Source organism: Lepisma saccharinum, chromosome 4, assembly GCF_977018435.1.
Source record: "Lepisma saccharinum chromosome 4, izLepSacc3.1, whole genome shotgun sequence".
Lineage (NCBI taxonomy): Eukaryota > Metazoa > Arthropoda > Insecta > Zygentoma > Lepismatidae > Lepisma > Lepisma saccharinum.
Genome location: NC_139232.1, coordinates 93,389,930 through 93,412,530, shown reverse-complemented (window position 1 = coordinate 93,412,530; position 22,601 = coordinate 93,389,930). Strand labels below are relative to the sequence as shown.

General features: G+C 39.5%; 1 protein-coding gene across 1 annotated transcript in view; it reads left to right on the top strand.

Annotated features, from left to right (window-relative positions):
* Window positions 1-22,601, top strand: part of LOC145987262 (uncharacterized) — a 687,473-nt gene that overhangs the window by 460,455 nt on the left and 204,417 nt on the right. Inside the window, exons 2-3 of the mRNA XM_083121777.1 lie at window positions 19,260-19,465; window positions 21,783-21,918. Of these exons, the coding sequence (XP_082977903.1) occupies window positions 19,260-19,465; window positions 21,783-21,918 (342 nt within the window). The remainder of the gene's footprint in view (window positions 1-19,259; window positions 19,466-21,782; window positions 21,919-22,601) is intronic.

The window sequence follows — 22,601 nt, the reverse complement described above, 5'->3', positions numbered from 1 at the left end:
GAACGCACATTCACAGGCCGGGATTCGAACTCGAGATCCTTAATTGCTACATGGAAAACCAACCACTTAAAGCAATCGGCCACAGAGTCAGCAAGCATCGAACTCTATCCACAGTACTTTTTCGATACATTAAAATCACATAAACTCTGAACATCCTCTCTATCCACAAAGAATCAATACATTTACTGACCAGGTTTCTAGGAACCAGTACGTTTTACATAAAGAACTGAGCCAATGCAAACGAAAAATTTAATAAGCACAGATTACGATTCGTGTATCTACATGGATAAATTCATTGCTCGCAGAGAGATTGATTAAATGTATCGTCGTTTATCCATTGATCTGTGAACCTTGTTGGGTAAACCAATATTGGAGACATTATTTGGAATCTGCTTTGGTCGCCAGTTTTCCATATGAACCGTTGAGATTTTATGTATCATGTCCATTACTTGCGTGGAGTGATTCTCATCCTGTTGACAAACAGACTCCAATCGGCGATGTCTATTTGAATTGGAAATTTGCCCTCGGATTGAAGAGATATGACATGTTCCATCGTTACTGTTAATGTTGATCTATGTTATTCACTTTTCCACTTTTCGTTATTTCCGTATTGGTTTATTCGGGGACAGTGGATGCAATTCAGATTTCAAAGCAGTTTTTTTCCTGCGAATATTGCATGGCTTTTGGAATCTCTATACACAGCCCTGGTTTCCAGTTCAATTTTTCATTTTAAAGGAATGGGCTACGCCAATGCTCGTTCGATATAGGCTAATATTGGATTATATTTATTAAAATTTACATCATGTCTCATCAGTGACTATGAGCAATAACGGTCCCTAAAATTATGGATAGTCATAAATTTTCGCATCCGAGTAGAGAACCCCGAGTAGATTGAAATTCCGGTTTCTGGAACCAGAAATCGGGAACCCAGATCTGATACCATAAATCTTATACCCGGATACTGAAATCTTTTAACTGAATTCTGAACTGGAAATAGGCTACCCGGATTCCGAACCGGACATTGGGTACCAGGATTCCCAACCGGAAATTTGATATGCGGATTCACAACCGGAAATTGGGTACACGGATTCTCAATCGGGATTCCGAACCGGAAATTAGATATGCGGATTCCCAACCAGAAATTAGGTACACGGATTCCCAACCGGAAATTGGGTACACGGATTCCCAACCGGAAATTGAGTACACGGATTCCCAACCGGAAATTGAGTACACGGATTCCCAACCGGAAATTGGGTACACGGATTCCCAACCGGAAATGGGGTACGAGGATTCCCAACCGGACATTGGGTACGAGGATTCCCAACGGGAAATTGGGTACGAGGATTCCCAACCGGAAATTGGGTACACGGATTCCCAACCGGAAATTAAGTACACGGATTCCCAACCGGAAATTGAGTACATGGATTCCCAACCGGACATTGGGTACACAGATTCCCAACCGGAAATGGGGTACGAGGGTTCCCAACCGGACATTGGGTACGAGGATTCCCAACCGGAAATTGGGTACGAGGATTCCCAACCGGAAATTGTGTACACGGATTCCGAAACGGAAATTGGTTATCCGGGTATTAAACAGGATATTGGGTATACGGATTTCTAACCGGAAATTGGGTACCCGGATTCCAAACCGGAAATTAGATAATTGGATATCAAACCGGATATTGGTATCCAGATTTCCAACCGGACATTTGGGTACTCGGGTTTGAACAAGAAAGTGGGTGTGCGGATTCCGAACCGAAACTTGGGTACCTGGGTTTCGAATTGGAAATTGGATACCCGAGTTCCGAACCTAAAATCAGGTACCCAGATTCCGAAATAAAATTTGAGTCACCCAGACCCGGAACCGAAGTTGGGTACCGTGTGCGAAGTGTCTAGCCTTCCCTACTCATATTATCAGCACCGTAGTTTCCGAGTTTGGGAAAGAGAGAGTGCGAGAGGGCTGAGAGATAGGGAGAGTGTGGGAGAGGGGGAAAGTGTGAGACAAAAACAGAGATACGGAAATAGAAAATGAGCTCTAGAAAGACAGAGAGAGAGAGAGAGATATATAGAGGGCAAGGGAAAGTACGCTTGGCAAATCCGAAAAAGAATGTTGAATTGCTTAACCTTATACTGTAGCTATTCATATCTTATGAATGAATCTGCTACTACAGATAAAATAATTTGACTTATATTTCCACTTATTCACGTAACGTAAGCAAAGATCTATTACCTAGGACACCGCCAAAAGTTTTCTGAACACTATCGTGCATTTGGAGAGTGCAGTATCAAAATTTATGCACACCTTATGCGGAACCCTACCTTTTTCCCTTCAATTTCCTCCACAATGATCACAACAATGCAGTGGAATTGAAGTGGATACATTATTGTCTCTCCCTTTTATGTTCGCATCCAGCCGCTCAGTCGTTAACCTAATTCCAGCCTTCCCAATGAAATCTGATCGCACTCACATTTCCATATCCACTAGACGCACCTGTCTCTGCAACATACAGGCGGCGATTGAAATTTCAATAAAAGCAATCCAAACGGGGAGAGGGAGATGCGTGCTTCCTTTTTGTAGTTTTGTACTTGACGGTTTCGTGCACTTCACGGAAACGTAATGAAGCTAGATAGAAGGGGTAGTATAAATACTGAAGGAGGATGGGAAGGTGAGAGATTGAGAAAGATAGAATAGGGAAAAACGTAACTGGTCGAGAGAAAGTACATACAGTAGTGACAAAGAAGAGTGAGGGATACGCTAAATGATAAATATACGGATAAAGAGAGCATGGGGAAACAGATAAAGGGAGAAAGAGAAATTGATAGAGAAAGATAGGCATGGAGATGTATGTGCAGAAATAAAGAGAGAGGGAAAGGAGGCGGTAAGAGAAGAAAGAAGATAAAAATTGAGTGAGCTAAGAAGAGATTAAAGCTGTGTGGTTAACACAGCGCTCTACGAGGCCAGGGGTCCCGGGTTCGAGTCCCGGACTGGCAAGGATGTTATTTGTAAGTTTTCTTCATCATATCATCGCTCGTCATCATCTTTGCGATTAGCCTAAAGTGGAAGAAGAGAAGTAAAATAAAACGAATCAATCAAGTGCGAAAATCCGACTTTCGTGGCGGAGTGATTAGCACAATTCTCTATGACGCCAGGGGTTCCAGATTCGAATCCTAGCATGGGCATGGGTGTTATTTGTGAGTGTCCCGTCACCAATTTCATCATATCATATCTCATCCTCATCTTCGTGATTAGCCGAAAGTGGCGTAAAAGCGAAACAAAATAAACCAAGTCAAAATCGAAAAACCAGCAAGCTATGAAACAAGAGGTAGGGTAGTGTAGGATGAACGAGAGACAGAGATGGAGATAGAAGGTGACATAGAGAAGGTGAGCAAGAGTTTGAAACAGCGAGAGAAGGAGAGAGAGAAATAAAGTGAAGAGGACAGAAATGTAAAAATTAAACATGTGGAGAGGATGGGATAAAGTAAGAATGAAACATATAGAGAATAAGGAAGTGATAAAGAAAGGATAGAGTTTAGAGAAAAGAGGGAGAGCGGAAGAGAGAGAAGAAGAAGGAGAGACGAAACCATATAGAGGAAATAAAGATGATAAGAGAATAAAGAAATTATAAAGAAAAGAGAGAGTTTAAGTGAAGAGAGGGAGAGCGGAAGAGAGAGAAGAAGGAGAGACAAAACCAAATAGAGACAGTAAGGAAGACAAGAGAGAAAGGGCACAGAGAGAGAAAAAGAGAAACGGAATGAAAATAACCCAAGTGGCACCATGGTACTCCTGTCACCTAACGAGTCAGTTTGAATTATTTTGTCCCGACGAGCTGGCACGTTCGTCCTCCATCATTGATTATCAGCGCAATCAGCGCCCTGAATGGTCGATCGAATAAATTTTACGTGCCGTTAATTCCCAGCTTGGAAGTTCTACCGAAATTTTTCTACCCTCGTCGTCTATCACAGGAAATACTTAAGGTAGACACAGCTGACGGCTGACACTATTCGTCGCCGGGAACATTTTCAGATAACATGAACAGTTCAGTTGAAAGATTTAATAGAGTGCTTGCTTTTTCGATTATTTATAGGGTTTGACGTTTCCTGAATAGTCAGAGATAACTAGTTCCCGGATTTTTATGATATAACAAAGTACAAAATATGTACATAAATATATATTATCAAAGGGATATGTTGCTAAATATGTAGTATCAAAGAATATGTAATAATAATGATAATAATCGAGTATCCAAGCAATTTCAAGAATTCTGCTAGATATTTATTTTATTTGAACATATTCAACGGACATAATTTGTTCAAATCAAAATTTGTGTCAAATTTATAAACTCGAAAAAGTAGAGCAACGTGTACATATTTAAGAAACAAATGTTTGGTCAACTATTAATTACTTTTCACATCGCAGCTCTTCGTTTATATCGAAACAAATTGTAATAATAGCTTCTACATAAACAACAATCGAATGAAAATGCATAGCTAATTTTGTAATTTTTGTACAAGGGAACATACTGTGTAACTCGCTACGTATGGGAAAGTATCTTTCTTGTACACCAATGCCACTGCTGTGCCTAAACCTAAAAGCGAAAAGAAAATGTGTAACCAGAAGGAGTGGGAGGGGGGGGGGGACTGCAGCATCTTCTTTTTTTGGTCTTCAGCCTGTCTTTCGGCTTGCCAGTCAATTTTAGGTGACCTTAAGCACTAAGCATCTCATTGATTAGAAAATATCACATCACATGAGCTACAAATTTTCTTTGTCATGTTTCAACGATCGAAAATAAAAGAAAAAGGATCAAAATACGAAAAAAATACCGAAATATGTTGTTTTATGTAAAGTAAATTAGAAAATATGTAATATCCTGGCAAATATTTAAAAGCATGTAACATAAAACTTATGCAAAATCATGTCAGCTATATAATTCGTTGACATTTTCGTGTTCAAGTTATGCATCTAGAAAGGAATGGAATATGTAATTACGTACAAATGTATGTATATACATATGTATATACGAGGTGATATATACGTATAGCATGAAATTAGTGTATCGTCTATCTTTCAACTTCTCATACTTTGTATTTATAGTTTAAATGGTTTCGGAGATGTGACAACAATAAAAATATGTGGATAAGTCAAATTGTTTCTATGCTATCGCAATTAAAGCGTATCGATAACTCTAAAGGTATAAGAGATATCGCAATATTTAAAATGTATCTGTAGCTCGAATGATTTTGGAGATATCGCAGTTAAAATGTGTCGATTGGTAGAATCGTTTCGGGGATATCGTAACATTAAAAATCGATAGTCCAAATGGTTCCGGATATACCATAATAACATACCATTGCCTCAAATGGCTTCGCATGTATCGCAACATAAAAATATATATATATATCGCTACTTAACTTTCATTTGCTTGACCACTCGTTGACCGAAGGACGAGCCAATAGAAATAAGTTGTGTTTTTACGTCGTCTTACGCTTGCATCTGCTAGGTTTTCAATAAAATTTTAGATCTTGAAATTTTGTGTTTTCCAAAATGTAAAAATTGGATAACAATCGAACAAAGAATGTAGAATAGAATCGAGGCAATTTCAGCTTTTAAAAACAGAGCGTAGAGTCTTGATTTTAGCAGGAAGAGTTATTTTTATCCAAGATAAAAAAGAAAGAAGGAAACCTCACATAACATATACGTTCCGCTCTCCCAGTGTGGACGACTATGGAGAATGAGAGAGAGAGAGAGAGAGAGAGAAAGAGAGCGAGAGAGAGAGAAAGAGAGAGAGAAAGAGAGCGAGAGAGAGAGAGAGAGAGAGAGAGAGAGCAGATATCAGCCAAGCAGGCCGAGGGCTTTTAGTGTGTAAAAGGAAGCTGGATGAAATTGAATTCTACAGGCGGATAGCGAGAGATAATACACATCTACTTCAACTCTGGCTTTTCTCTCCTTGCACCCTGATATTCACTCTTGTACGTTTCGGGGCGAAAGGGGACTCAACCACAACGCAGCTGCGGCGCAAAAGACCTTAGCGTAGGAATGCGTGGATGGCTTGTTAATCTGTTTGCAATAAATGACGTCACAGTTGTTTTCCGGAGACCACTTTCAATCACTTCCTTCCTGCTTCACAAAGGAGCATGTGTGTGGCAGTATATTGCAATTTCGAGATTAGGCTCTTAATATTAGTTATAACTCCATTAAGCCTTGTTCCATGATATGAAAAACTCATTCATTCAATGAACTGGAATGGGGGACTGAAGATAAACAAAGAATGGAAGAAGGACAAGAGAGAAAGAGGAGAGAGAAGGAAGAAGAATGACGGAAAAAGAGCGTGAGATAAAGAATCTAACCACATTCCAGATGAAAGAAAATGTTTAGCTAAATCGCCTTTCAGGTGAAAGTACAGTTGACAAAGGAAAGCCACCTGCTAGAATGTTCCAGAATAACTTTCTAATAGTCTGGAATGGGAGTAATTTTTGTGTACGTATATATATATACGTTTAGTTTGTGTTTTATAATAAAATAAATTTCTGCCTTGGTCAGTATATTGAGTTTTTTAATATTAGTGTGTCTCAGCTGATTAAAGTGTAGTAGAAAATCCTTCCTTCGTTCTTTCTCTAATTATTTTCTCTTTCTCTCTTCGCCCTCCATCTCTTCGTTCTGTCTCTGTTTCAATCTTGCTCCATTTTCTTTTCATCTTAATTATTTTCTATTTAACTGTTCCACCTCACTCTCTCTGTTTCACTCTTTCTCTATTTCCCTTTCTCCTTAATTATTCTCTATTTATCTCTTCCCCCTCCCTCTCTCCGTTTCACTCGTTCTCCTTATTTTTTCCTATTTCTCTCTCCTCCTCCCTCTCTCTACTCTGTCCCTATTTCATTCTTTCTCCATTTCCCTTTCTTACTTATTTTCTATTTCTTTCTCCCCTCCCTCTCATTGTTCTTTCTCTGCTTCACTCTCTTTTCTCCATTTCGCTTTTTTCTTTCTTCAGCTTTCTTTCTTTATCTCTATTCTTTATATGTGTGTTAACCTCAGTGGCAAAGTGGTAGGTATTGTTTCTCTACGAAACAAGAGGGCTTACGTTCGAATCCTGTCCGTGCGTGGCTTCCTCCATCTATCCCAACAATTCACCGCCACTGTCAACTCGGTGATATAGATCTTTTAGTCGTGTACTTAGAGTCTCGCAAAAGATTCAAGTCCTGTCTTGCGCGTAGGTGTTTTTGTTAGCCAAAAGTCGAAGACAAGCGACATATGAAAAAAAAGCAAAAAACAACAACAACATAGATTCGGCCTTTTCCTTCGTAGACATGGAAATGCTACAATTTAGTGTGCCTTTTGTTACAAACACCATTTTATAATAAGTGTGTGTAAACTATTGATCTAATTTTCTCTATTACCCCATTTTCTTACTCGAATTTCATAACACTTATGCTTGGAATGCCGTTAAGAACGTCATTCTGTTTCTTCCTATTTTATCTCATTGTAATGGTTTTCCTTAATTTTACTTCATTTGTATACGTTATTTTTGTGACAGTTGTTCTTAGCAATTAGTGATATTAGTTACAAGTTCTTCGAACAGATGGTAGCATTTTACGTATCATAAAACTATCGTTTGAAACAACATGTAAAAGGAAGCAATATGATTAATTAGTGTGACGTTTGTGTTTCATCTAATGTATGTGTGTCTGCAATTTTTGTCTGTTAAATTTTTCTCCAGTTCTTAGCATATCAGCAATATACAACAATAACTCTTACATGTAATTTTAAAAATAGTATACTTTTTATACTACACAAAGTAGTGCATCGTCGATAATACGTCATCCTCTAATTGTTTACGGCCAATTGATATCTGGGAAACCTCTATACACAAATCATGTTCACTTAATTTTTCCGCGATTACTTACAAGTTTTCAGAGAAAGGAAGTCTGGCCCGTAGCGAGATGTAGGATGGGGAAGGGGGGCTGAAGGATAGGGCGAAATTCAAAGCCTTTTTTAAAGATAAAGTATTACACTGAGAACATACTGCATACTGTTGTATTATTTATTTTAATTATTATTCTTAACCATTTTTCCTTCATTTACTTGTAGGCTTATATTCTGGTAAAACATTGCTGGACTTTTCTGTTTCCTTTCAAACACAAAGACAAAATTAACTAAAAAATTCTTAAATATGTTAATTTTTTTTAAAATGAAAAATGCAAACTAAGAATCTTTAGATATAAACCTATATTATCTTCCTTGTTTCTTCGTTTCAAACTATGTAGGATGCAGTAGCGTGCATACAATGTAAGCTACCGAAGCATTGCTTCTGAATGCAATGACGTAACAATATATTATGTCATTATAATCACACGATTATTCAATATTATCTAGAAACGGGTTTTGTTTGCCGAATGTATATGAAAGTGTGTGAAGGTTCCAGGTAGTATCTAGTAATATAGAACAATGTGTATTATAAAAGAGCCTGTCCAAGCCGTTTTCTGCCCGTTCTTAAATTATATATTCAGTGATTCGGCTATCTAAATGGCCACCGCACGCCACTGGATATCGAAGGACGCACATAAAATGTTTCTGCTTGGCGGTGCAGTGGGGAAAGGGAGGGGACGCCAAACCACAATTCTGCCTATTGCGCCAAAATTTCTAGCTACGGTGCTGAAGGATATGAAAATTACCATATTTCATTATGCATCATAACTCGAAAGTGTCGCATGTTATTAACAATTGTATTAATTCAATTATTTGGCAAGGCAATATCAAGGAAATGGACATGAAGAATACATATGCTTATATACACATATACAGGGTGGCTCAATAAGTCACTTAACACCCTCGGTACAAGGCCACTGCAGCGCGCAACATGGAAATGGTGATGACCAATCTTTATCAGGCCAAGGGGGAACCACATTGACGCCACCCACACGGTCGGCGGCCATCTTGATGTCCGCCATCTTGAATTCAACTTCAGAATTTTAAATGGGAAGGGGGTCGTGCGACATATCAAAATGAGCTAGAATTTCACGAGAAATGCAATGGTGAAGGTTTTTCCGACATATCTTTAACCAGTAAAAAGTTATGACTGAATTCTTGTACCAATTTGCTCCTTTTCGAGGTGTTAGAAAAATGCCTTAAAATTTGTTTAGCGCATCGGTAATGCATCGAGATCAAAGTGACGTCTAGGGAGAGACGTTCGCATGCCATTGCACATTATTTTAATCGGATACATTCATGAAGAGCTGCTCATTATGAATGGTTGTCGCGAACAATTTACAGTGTGACGCTTCCATTGAATTAAAAGTCCTTCACAGTGACAAGGCTAATGTTTATGTTCGGAAGGAAGTTCATAAACAGAATATGTGACCCTTGTCATCTGATAACTAACTTTGGACAGAAACTGCATCACGACGTTCCCATAGCGTTCTGGTGTTCCTCCCTATTGAAAAAAACTCTGTAAAAAGTACCTTCTTCCATAAGCAAGGATGAAAAAACCTGTTTATTGAACAAATCCAAGTAGCCCTAAGCATTTAAGGTTCCGTTGATGGAAAATTGACTAACCAATCGTGTTCCACACAGCACACGCCACACCATTAACTTACCAGCACTAACCATTCAGCTTTGATCTGTCAAAAATGGGTTATCAGATAAAATGCATCGAATATTCTGTTTATAAACTTCCTTCTGAACATAAACATTAGCCTTGTCACTGTGAAGGACTTTTAATTCAATGGAAGCGTCACACTGTAAATTGTTTGCGACAACCATTCATAATGAGCAGCTCTTCATGGATGTATCCGATTAAAATAATGTGCAATAGCATGCGAACGTCTCTCCCTAGACGTTACTTTGATCTCGATGCATTACCGATGCGCTAAACAAATTTTAAGGCATTTTTCTAACACCTCGAAAAGGAGCAAATTGGTACAAGAATTCAGTCATAACTTTTTACTGGTTAAAGATATGTCGAAAAAACCTTCACCATTGCATTTCTCGTGAAATTCTAGCCCATTTTGATATGTCGCACGACCCCCTTCCCATTTAAAATTCTGAAGTTGAATTCAAGATGGCGGACATCAAGATGGCCGCCGACCGTGTGGGTGGCGTCAATGTGGTTCCCCCTTGGCCTGATAAAGATTGGTCATCACCATTTCCATGTTGCGCGCTGCAGTGGCCTTGTACCGAGGGTGTTAAGTGACTTATTGAGCCACCCTGTACATATGCTCTATCTAATATTACGCATCGTGTAGAATATATGACGTTATTAATTCATATTCCTCAGGCTTACCACTGACTTCCGCTACAGTATTTAAACGTAAGAAGATTACAACTAGGCTAAACTTACGCTCCACATTGTGGAAGCCCACGCAAGCAGCGCTGCGGTGGCAGAAGCGTGAACTACACCAATTTCACGATTTCTGTGTAAGTGGTAAGCGTAATATTATGTATAGCAGACGACTACGGGCAAACACATTAGGTTTGTCTCACACGTGCAGTTGAACATGAGGACCGAGATATTCGAAAACAAAGGCTCTAATCGCTTTCCCGTTACTTGGGGAAACCAGAATTTCGCAACCGAAGCATTAACTCATCCGGAAGCTTGTATCGGCGGAAGGGTCTTTGAGTGCTGCCATCTAGGGAGCATCCTGGCTTGAACCAGGTGCTTTTCGTAAGACGATCAGGCACCGTTGGTAAATGATGCATTCGTTTGCTCAGCACGGGAGTGTTTGTTTCGGGCCCGGCGCGCGACGGGATTTCAATTTGCGGCCAAGCTTTCGCAATCTCCTTCTCCCATCTGGTGGAGCAGTTCCTGTGACGCTCGCAACGCGGAAGGAGAAATGCGATTGAGAATCCCATCCCTCTCTGTTTTTTCTGTCGTCTAGCAGACTCAATCTTTGAAAATGAAGAGAATGCTTCTTCCCTCTTCTTTCCTCTCTTGCGGAAGGATCTCAACTAACTTCTACACGTCCACTCTGGAAAGTGGAGGTTAAATTTCAACAATTGTTTATTCAGATAAAGATTTCCACTTGTTCTTGTTTAACACTAGAACGGCGATGGATCTGATACCCCGTCATAAGAAATGCATTTAAAATTCTAATTATTTTAGAATCGGAACATATTTTAAATTTATATTATTTCTGTGCTTTATGTATTATAATCAAAGTGTTTAGGAAGTTTATAATACATGTGTACATATTACAAATAAAAATTATAATCATGAACAACTGAACACTCCAGAATACTCAACATTTCACCACGAGAAACTGCTCCTTGATGCGACATGTTCGGAGACGTCCATCCCGGTACAAGAAGACTACCTACATCACGACATGTAAACTGTGACAAGTGGGAACATGCTAATGACAGTTTGACATAGGAACCGCAACCTAACGCTGATATTGCAGAACGCATAAATTTGACCCCTCCCGCTGTTCTAGGGGTATAACAAGAGATTTCACAGAAATTAATTATATTTTATAGATTTCAATATGCCATCTAAAAAGCAAAAATAATTATGAAAAGTCACAAAATTGCAAGGAAAAAATAAGAAAAAGGGATAGTTATTAAAGAAACGGTGAATTTGGGGGTCATTTTGTCCCCTTGCGCCGTTCTAGTGTTAGAGCAGCGTCCCATCGATGCTGTTAAGTGGTTGAGTCATAAACCCCCATCGAAGTTCCTGGTTCGAATCGTATCCCAGGCAAAGGAGAAGAATTATTTTCCATAAATTTCATCTCATCATATTCATCCTCACCGACACGATTAGTCCAAAGTCGAGAAATACAAAATCCTGTGCAGCCTATACTTTGGAGCTCAGAGGAAGAAAGGGATAGGAATAAGTTTTGTTCCAAAACTCTGTACTCTCTATAGTTTTGAGTTTTGAGTCAACCTTTTCCACGGGAAGGCTAATCGGGACTGGAAATACCGTCCAAGGTGGGATCCGAACCACTAGGTGCCTCCACAGGGTTTGAAGCTTAGAGAACGAACGAAAAGGAATAAGAATTGTTTCAAAACTCTTAGCAGTGTGTATAGTTTTTAAGCTTAGAGAACGAGTCGAAAGGAAATGTTTCTTCAATCTTCTTTCATATTTTCGCTCATATATTAGTGTATATTTTACGCAAACATTTAAATTATATTCACTAAATTTGTTGCTTTTATATTTTACGTCACTATCCACCCGACAATATTCCTTTTTATAGGATCTTCCACAGGATTCTTTCTCATCTATCTATATTGATGAGGGAAACTGAGCAAACCTTAGAACATCGCCTCTCCACACAGTACACTGACCCAATCGTGCAAGCAATACCTAGCATACCGCTGGCCTAGCACTAACATTCCTCCGTCGCTACTCGGTTCGGCCGCCTGATAGAGCTAATCAACCTGGTGGTAGGGGAATGAAAAACAGTTATTGTAGATCACAGAAACCGTTGGGATGAGCGCGGTAAGCGCCGCGAGCGAGTTGAATCACGAAGGACGCCCGAGGCGAGACGAGAAGACGACACCGCCATGGGCCTGCGGGTAGCCAGCGGCGATTGGGCCAGGTAAGTGTGGAGAGAGCTCTGTCTTCTTCATCTTCCCTCTTCTCGAGCTACATTTTTGTGTCTCCAGCGATCCCCGTCACAAAATGGAGTCACGCTTCAATATATACTTGTATATATATACATGTATGTATGTATATATGTTTGTTCCGGCATAACTCTCGAACGCCTGGAGTAATTTCAACCAAACTTGGTACACATATGATTCACAATCTGAAAATACAAATACTGTAGGGTAAGACACACCTGGCACCCATAGGGGTGGGGGTGGGAAGGATTGACATGTAAAAATAATAAAAAACAACAGCTATTAGTGTGGAATCCATAATTTTCGGGGTCGCTAAGATTAATAGTGACTCTCCTAATACCGTTCAACTCCAAGTTCATCACCTATCGGCATGCGGGGTGAGAAGGGGTGAAAAATAAAATGTCAAAAATGACCTAGATTAGTGTCGAATCCTGGGCCTCGCAGATGGCGCAGTGGTATCGTCATCGCCTTGTAATGAAGGGGTCCCGGGTTCGATACCCGGTGGAGGCTCATAGTGGTTCGGATGCCACTTTAAACTGTAGGTCCAGTCCCGATTAGCCTTACTGTGCATACAGTGGACTTAAAACACCAAATCAACAACAAATCAACAATTAGTGTCGAATCCATAGTTTTCGGAGTCGCTAAGCTATAATACCCGGGCAACCCCGGCTAATTAGCTAGTTAACTATAAATTCGATATACCTTTATGGAGGAGACATGGAATAACAGACTCTTTGGAAACAAACTGATTATCAAATAAATAAAAAAATAGTTATAAAATTGCGTAAAGTACTATTTTCCTTGCAAGATAATAAGAATGCCATTCTTTTTGTAATGGTGTGTACCCTAGATACGTTTTAACTTTGTTCTATTGTTGTTATTTATCATCGCTTGTCTGCCACTTTAGCAATCGCGACGATGATTCTGAATGACGATTCGATAAAACTGATGAACGGGCACTCACAAAGAACACCAATGCCCAGGCCGTAAACGGTTTGCTTTCTGAACGGATAAAAATTAAAACTTAATTGTTACAATTATTCTTGAGTTATTAATGTGTGAAATTAGCCACCTGAAATTAAACACAAATACAAAACGTTGGGTTGCAAAACTTCACTCTTCCACAGCGTGATGTATTTTTTTTTCACGTGACTAACCACCCGAACGACACTGGATGCATTTCCGTGCAAGTGGCGGCAAATGCATCAGTCACATGCAGCAGGACAACAATGTTGTTCATCGAACCAGCAAACTCACCTGGAATCGTTCCATAATGAAACCAAATCAGGATGGCAAATTGCATTATTCACAGTCGCAGACCACATCAAATGCACACATGATAACTCCGTAAGCATTTCGGTTAGCCATATTTAGTTAAATAGAAAATTACAACGGCGTTCTGCGTGCATTGTGCGTTTCGCCTCCAACAGACCATTGGGTTGATGACCACATGGAAGTGCGTTGACTGCAGACACACTGACACAAAGCTCTCTGGTGTGAAAGAAACTACACATACGCACATTAACCGAAGCAACATGTAATTGTATTTTCACACATTATGTTCATTAGGCGTGATAATCTGCGTCAGTAGCATATGGCCATAGCATACATGTCATAGAGGGATGATAGTGGGACACAGAATGTATCAGGAAATAGTATATTAAATACAAATTCCTGTTTAAGTATTGAACTCCTGGAATCATCTTTTCATTGTTCTGAGGCAGGCAGACGAACTGAGCTGTGAATTGCATCCTGCTGTCATCTCTTCTATCTCTCTCTCTCTCTCTCTCTCTCTCTCTCTCTCTCTCTTCTCTCTACTTTTATCATCTTTTTCTCTTTCTTCTCTCTCTCCTCCTATCTTCCTCTCTCTTCACTTTCTTCTATCGCTTCCCCTCTATCTTTCCTTTCTTCGTCTGTCCACCTATCTCTCTTGCCCCTCTCCTTCTATTCCCCTATCTGGGTCTCCCCGATGGCGCAGTGGTAGCGTCGTCATCTTGTAATCAAGGGGTCCCGCATTCAATACCCGCTGGAGGCACATAGTGGTTCGGATGCCACTTTAAACTGTAGGTCCAGTCCCAATTAGTCTCTCTCCTTCTTAACCTACTCTCTCTTTCCTCTTTCTAGTCCTCTGTCTCTCAGAGAAAGAGGAAGAGAAGGGAGATCTAATATTTATCATCTTTCTCTTTTCTTACATACACTCACTCACTCACACACACACATACACACACGCTATATACACTGGTGTGCAAAACCTAAGGACGAAAGTAAGTTTCGCATGCTGTGTCAGTTACAAGCGGCATAGATCGGTGAAACTTGAGCCATACATACAAAGTAATGTTACAATATGATACAGGAAAGAACAGAGAAAAACACGTGATGATCAGAACAGAAAAAGACATTCTTACGCATAGACCGGAAATTACACGGAAGGCACTGCGACTCATGCTGGCCCCGTGACATTACAGAAGTAATGAAATGGTCCTTAGAAGGGTGTGTGATCACCACGGACATCGATGCATGCTCTGCAACGTGCTCCCATGCTGCTCACAAGGTTGGTAATGAGTTCTTGTGGTATAGTAGTCCATGCCTCCACCAGCGCTGTTGTCAACTGTTGGATGGTTGTTGGTGCATATGGACGTGCTGCAAGACGTCTCCCCATTGCATCCCACACGTGCTCGATGTGATTCAAGTCGGGGGAACGGGCAGGCCAGTCCATACGCCGAATATCCTCTCGTTCCAAGAGCTCCGCCACTTGCGCTGTTCTATGCGGTCGCGCATTATCATCCATAAAGATGAATTCGGGGCCGACTGCACCTCTGAAAAGACGCACGTGGCGAAGGAGAACAGTGTCACTATAACGTTGACCGGTGACCGTACCGCGTTTCAAAAATTTGGAGGTCGGTACGCGCATGCAACATTATGCCTCCCCACACAAGAACACCTGCACCACCAAAACGATCATGCTCGACAATGTTCCTAGGTTCATTGCGTGTTCCCACCTCTCGCCAGACGAGTGTACGTCCAGAATCACTACTCGAACTGAATCTGCTTCCGTCTGAGAAGAGAACGCGACCCCACTCCTCCTCGGTCCAGTCCTGATGTTCTTGTCACCACCGCAAACGGTGCCGCCGATGCGCGGGTGTCAACGGAACACAACGTAATGGCCATCGGGCAAAGAGACCACACCCATGCAGTGGACGTGTCACTGTGGATCGTGAGATTGGACGAATCGCGGTCCTGTAAAATGTGTTTGCAATTCCACCCGCTGTTTGACGTTGGTCCCTGCGTACCTGTTGCACAATGTAGCGGTCGTCCGCTGCTGTAGTTGACCGTGGTCGACCACCACCTCTTCTTTGCACGGCAGTGCCTGTGGTTCGGAACGCTCTCCATGCACGTGAAGCAATGCTGTGGGCAATCCCAAACTCCTGGGCCACACTCGTCACACTTCGTCCTTCTTCCAGTTTCCAGATGATTCTTCCCCGTGTGAACGCATCCAAATGTTGTCTCCGGGCCATGTTGTTGTGAGTAACACCACCACAATGCACCTTAACAGCCCTCTGACTGACACACACTGTCTCGTCCCATTCATTCAACTGCTTCGTGTTGGTGGAGCTGACCCATTCGGCGCAATGGTCACGCTGGCGTCATGCCATGCAACTTCTTGGTCCCTGTGCATGTGTAGTCAACCTCTGGCAACATGCTGCCGGGCTTTCATTCATATGCACCGACTACGAAATATTTTATGTTACTTTATCTATCTCGTCCTTAGGTTTTGCACACCAGTGTATATATATATACACAGCGGGTGGTCCATTTATAATGATAGTATGGAATATCGCATGCTGAATGCATCCAATCGAAAAATTGCACAGAATAAAAGTTTGATACTATTGAGGAGGTAAGTCAATGCCGCAAAAATTTCGTCCCCGCCACCAACCCCTTAGGGGGGTGGGGGTAAATTTCAAATTTCAAATGGAACACCCCCGTTCATTTTATATATTTGGATTCCGTGTTGAAAAAGAAGAATTTTTTGTTTGAAAAAAATTTGTAAAAAAAATGCAAACTTCGAACATTTATAAACATTTGGTAGTTTCAGATTCATTTTGTTCCCTTTATGTAATAACGGTTTTGGTTTCCGTTGAGAACATTGCATAAAGGAATTTTATTCAAAAAATGTGTGCAAAGAATTCGGCAAAAGAAAGTTGTTTGCAATTTATGTTTTTGTGTAACAATAAATAATATTAATTTAATGATGACCGATCTCTTCAATGCATTTCAAAACACGGTGTCTGAAGCTCCACACTGTTCGTCCCAAAATGCCAGGAGTGATAGAGGCACAAGCATCATTCGTACCGCATGTTTTCTGGCGTTGTTGGAACTTCGTAGTAACACTTTTCTTTAAGTAGTCCCCAAAGGCAGAAATCAGGCGACGTGAGATCGGGTGAACGAGCTGGCCAAGAAACGGGTCCACCACGTCCTATCCATGGACCATTAAACTTTGTGTCGAACATAGCTCGAGCCTGAATGGAGTAGTGAGTAGTGTTGTTCATACGAAATTGTTCCTTGAAACCAAAGAGTTGGAACAAATTAATGTTATTTATTGTTACACAAGAACATAAATTGCAACAATTTTCTTTTGCCGAATTCTTTGCACACATTTTTTGAATAAAATTCCTTTATGCAATGTTCTCAACGGAAACCAAAACCGTTATTACATAAAGGGAAGAAAATGAGTCTGAAACTACCAAATGTTTATAAATGTTCGAAGTTTGCAATTTTTTTACAATTTTTTTTAAACAAAAAATTCTTATTTTTCAACACGGAATCCAAATATGTAAAACGAATGGGGGTGTTCCATTTGAAATTTGAAATTTACCCCCACCCCCCTAAGGGGTTGGTGGCGGGGACGAAATTTTTGCGGCATTGACTTACCCCCTCAATAGTATCAAACTTTTATTCTGTGCAATTTTTCGATTGGATGCATTCAGCATGCGATATTCCATACTATCATTATAAATGGACCACCCGGTATATATATATATATATATATATATATATATATATTGGATAAAGAAAAAGAGGGGAGACCTAGTATTTAATCTCTCTATCTTCCCTCTCTCCTATATATATCTCTCTCTCTTAGAGGAAGAGAGGGGAAGATCTAAGATTTACTCTCCTCCCCTACTATATCTCTCGGAGAAAGAGAGATTGGTTAGATCTAGTATTTGTAAGGAACTTCTGTCAACAAAGTATTTTGTTAGTCTATGACATATACTTTGTGGAGACCGCTGTAGTATCCTAGGATGTATTTTTTCAGAAGGCCTTGCCCAATCCGTATCCACGCTAGCTCAGTCAGTATACCGTCTGTCTACCACGCTGGAGATCAGGATTCGATTCCCGGTGTGAGTGATCCAAGGTGGGAATTTTCCTGCATAGAGCAGCTCATGGGTTCATCCAGTCACTATTAAATGGGTACATGAGGACAACTGGGGAAGGGGGGGGGGGCAAAGCGACCGGAGAATGATGCTGAATACATCATCTCCACAAATGGCCGAGAGTCTGAATGTGTGAAGCCACATCCCTACACACGCCATGTTGCAATGTGGGTGGGGTACCCGACCCAGAGGTCGGTTGAAGCAGACAAGTAAGCAACCGAACTCTATTCTAAAAGCGTCACTACTCTCGCGGACAGAGTAGAAAAACAATCAATTCAATACTTGCTCCTCAAAACTTCACTTGGTGTCGGCCTCCGTGGCGGTGTGGTCCTGGGTTTGAATTCCGTCCTGGTCATGAATGTTCTTTGTGAGTGCCCTTTCATTAATTTCATTATATCATCACTCATCCTCATCTTCGCGAGAAGTGGCAGAAAAGCGAACTAAAATAAACCAAATTAATCAATCAAACTTAGTATGGCGACTTGCTTGCTATTACAGAGTTTTTGGTTAGTCTGTCTTAGAGTGTTGCATCGAGTCTTTTTTGCTCGATCGTCTAATAGTTCGCACGGATGACGCTAGATGGCTTACGGAATCGACTGTTTCTTCGCTCGAGCGAATAACGCTCGAACATTCAAACGATCAGTATACGCTTGAAGCCCCGTAGTTCACGTGTGACCGTAATTTGTCTGTAGCAGTGGGCTTTTAAATAACTTCGTGAAGTGAAAAACACAGTGAAGTTGAAACAAAAGTGAATATAGTCATTATCTCCATGTTAAAATGTAATTTAATCTTACCAATGCACTACAATATATGAAAATGAATAGATGATTATGGGCTGAAACTACCAGAACGAATTTTACACATGTATTTGTACACACGTGTCACATTGAAATGATATTTGATATTCTATATATTCGAGCGAATCACGATCGAGCGTGGGAGATTCGATCGAGTTTGACCGAGCGAAATTGGTCCAATGAAGTACTCTAGTCTGTGTTCTGTATTATCTTTACTATGTTAAGGAGAAACATGATGCAGAATTAGTTCCTCAATTTAGAAAAAACACTGCCTAAAACTGATTCTTCCTTTTTGTGCAGGACCTTGACCTAGTTTATTTCTTGTTTAGAAGAACTTGAACTTCCTCGTAGAAGAAACGTGGTCTAAGAAATCTAACCTTTTTTAAGATGAGTTAGATATGAAAGTGGTTCCTTGTTAGGAACTTTGCTTTGCAAGGAGGCCGCTTAAGTGACTTGTCTTGTTCTCGATTTCAGGTGTAGGAGGACTGAGGGGTGTCCACGTGATCGTTCCTTCTGCCGTTGGTCTTGGCGAGACAGTGACGCTCCAGTGCCTCTTCGACATGGAGGACGAGCCTCTCTACACGGTCAAGTGGTACAAAGGAAAACAGGAATTTTATCGCTACGTGCCAAAAGAGCTTCCTCCAACAAAGGTTTTCCCTGTACCCGGAATCAACGTTGACGTAAGTAACACATGTGCTTTACGTATGTTATTAAGCCTTTTTTTATACAACTATGTGAATTTTCTCTCATGAGATGGAGTTGTATCGATGTAAATGTCTAAGAATGGTATGCATACTATAAATCCAAACATTTTTTTAATATTGTTACAAATATTATTTATAAATCATAGCAGCTCCTTTATAAACGTGTAGGTGCTTAACTTGAGTGACTGTTAAAAGAAAATACCCACAATTCATTTGTAGCCTCTCATAGCCAATCTAAACGCTCAGAACTGTGGCTCGGGGAATACCCTTTCTCAGTATAGTAGTTAGAGAAATTCCTCTTTTGAACATTGTTTTTGTGCGTAAACAAAAGGGCTTACTCTTGTTCTCGTAATTGCAAATAACTAAATTGCATCAACTTTGACTTAAACATGATCGATTGGATCGAAAGAAAAGTGTCATTTTGTTAAATTTTACGTTATTATAAATTGGAAATTTTCGTAAGCACCTTAAATTCCATCTAGGTAGTCCCTGGCCCTCAATGGCTGTTGCGTCACGAGTTATTACCGTAAATTCCTTCATGTTTTGATCATTTTTGCATCATCTTACCTCACTTATGGTTAATCCCGCAACAAGTCCTGCAATTCGTCTTACAAGCACTGCCTAATTTACCTGCATTGTGTGGTAGTACTCCACAGCATGCATTTAAAACATTTTTCTAAACTTGATACGACGTTTTAATTTCCAATCACAGATGCCGCAATCGTCCTTCCTACTCTTACTTTGTAAACTCAAATATCACAAATACGAAAGTTAGTAATTTTTTCTGCCTGATTCTTGTACAATTTTCTATTTATTTCTTTTTTAATATATAACCTGCAGATGGTTGGTTTTGTATTTATTGATTCATTTCTTGTTTTAGGTGGCGAAGTTAAGGCACTAGCCTTTATCTATCTATAATTTAGATCTTTAATCAGCTTAAACGCAGGTAACTTCTGTCGTACAATTAGTATTTTTTGTGATGTTTTAATTATTAATCCAGGATTAAGTTTATGCAACGGGGTAATAAAAATTCACTAAGAGATTTAATATACATACACGTACTAAGCATACGAAAATAAACCAGCATGCAACCATCTTGAGAAAGCAATATGTTAATAAACTTTATTGTAAAATTTATTCTAATGAATGCTGGTACGATATTGTCTGATACACATAACTTTTGTTTTGAAAATTCCATATATTTTCAAGTTGAAAGGTGTTCTATTATATCGTTACTTCTATAACTAATTATTTTTGTACTTTGTGTTTTTGTTATTATTTTGTACGTTCAACTTTCATCTAGTATGTTACATATATCTAATGTTTTAAGTTAAATTCCATGTTACAAACTAAAAATAACTGGAAATCTGATAATGATGCTGAACCAAAAAAATATTCTATTTCTAATATATGTGGTCGTTCTTCAACATACTGTCGTTATCTTCATTCAGTGTCAATTGTTTGTATATTATGAAGGTGAAAAACCTTATACAGAGAAAGAAGAGACATGATATTTAACGTTGTGGAAGTTTTTGACAACGAAGAAAGCGAGGAACGATATATATATATATATATGGCAACACGTGGGCACTCGTGCCAGGGGCTTTCTGTTCTATGTACTACTAGATAACACACACATGCATATACATACATTGTACATACATAAATATTGAAGATAAACACACTTTAACTAAATAGAGTTTTTCCTAAGTTACATATATTTTGACCCTATATAAGCCGTATTTGCCAGCATATAAAACGCAGCCCCTTTTTTCTACACATTTTTGAGGAAAAAGCTTTAAGCTGAATTTATAATTAATTTGCAGTACATCAAATATAAATGTAACATCCAAGTCCACTTTCAACAGATAACTTACTTAATGTAACTAGAAAAGAATACATTTTAATCTTTTCGCCATACACCGCAAGGAAGCAAGAAATAAATAATTAACTCAGAACAAAGAAAATTTTCGGAAATGGAGGTAATCAAAAACTGAGTATCGACATGTAAGACGCACCGTGCTTTTTGCTAAAGCAGAAAACGTGCTTCTTATACGCCGGCAAATACGGTACTTTCTTGCTCTGATCCTTAAAGAAAATAGTATTAATGTGTGCCAATCAATTGTTGGAATAAGTTTTCAAATGGTATACATTTAAAATAGATTAAAATACATAACGTACATCTATGTAAATTGTTATACCTTACGTCATCAGAAAAACTCAGAGATATTATTTACAGACAATTGAGGTACTCTTCTTGAGTTGTATCTAGATACCTTGAATGTAATTCCAGGTGAGCGCTTCAGATGCCAATAACGTGAGGCTAACCGATGTCCAACTGGAGATGTCGGGAAGGTATAGATGCGAAGTTTCTGCAGACCAGCCGTATTTTGAAACACAATGGATTGTAGCGACAATGAACGTAGTCGGTAAGTAAGAAAAGCATTATTTTCTTAATGTCCATATTTTATTTTATGTTAGTTTCAGTAGTTAAAAATTGTAATATGTATTGTGTTTTTATTGTTATTGTTATTATGTAAAGTTCTGTTTTAGCACTAGGAGAAAATTCTTCGTGAAATGTTGCGAGAATTTTTCCTAGTTAGGCGGTCCAGTGATAAAATGCTTTAAAGTAATTTGAACTCTTTAAGGGGAACATGAAACTATCTCGGTTTAAACTTTCTCACCGTGATCCTTGAAGCATGGATAAAGGCAGGGATGGTTGAGAGAATGTGTGTTTGACAGAGATATATTGATTAGTTCCGGCTAGTACTTTGCTAGAAGAGTTTTCCGATATCATTTCATGAATCTATGGCGCAAGAGAAGAAATGAATACCGAAGCAGATGATTTAGCCATGCTAGGTGAGATATCATTATTTATGTTTCATACGTCTGGTCTTTGCCATCTCTCTTCTAAACGTATTGGATCATGAAGTCTGACATCTCTTATTGCAAGTAACGAATATATGCTTAAACTTATGGAAGAAACTTGAAATACAGATCGCGACCTTAAAGTAAAAAGGTCCTATCTGTACTTTTGGGAGAAATTTTAGTTTGTGACCTTAAGCAGACCATTGGTTTACATTCTTTATACTCCGTAAAGATCATGTTTCGA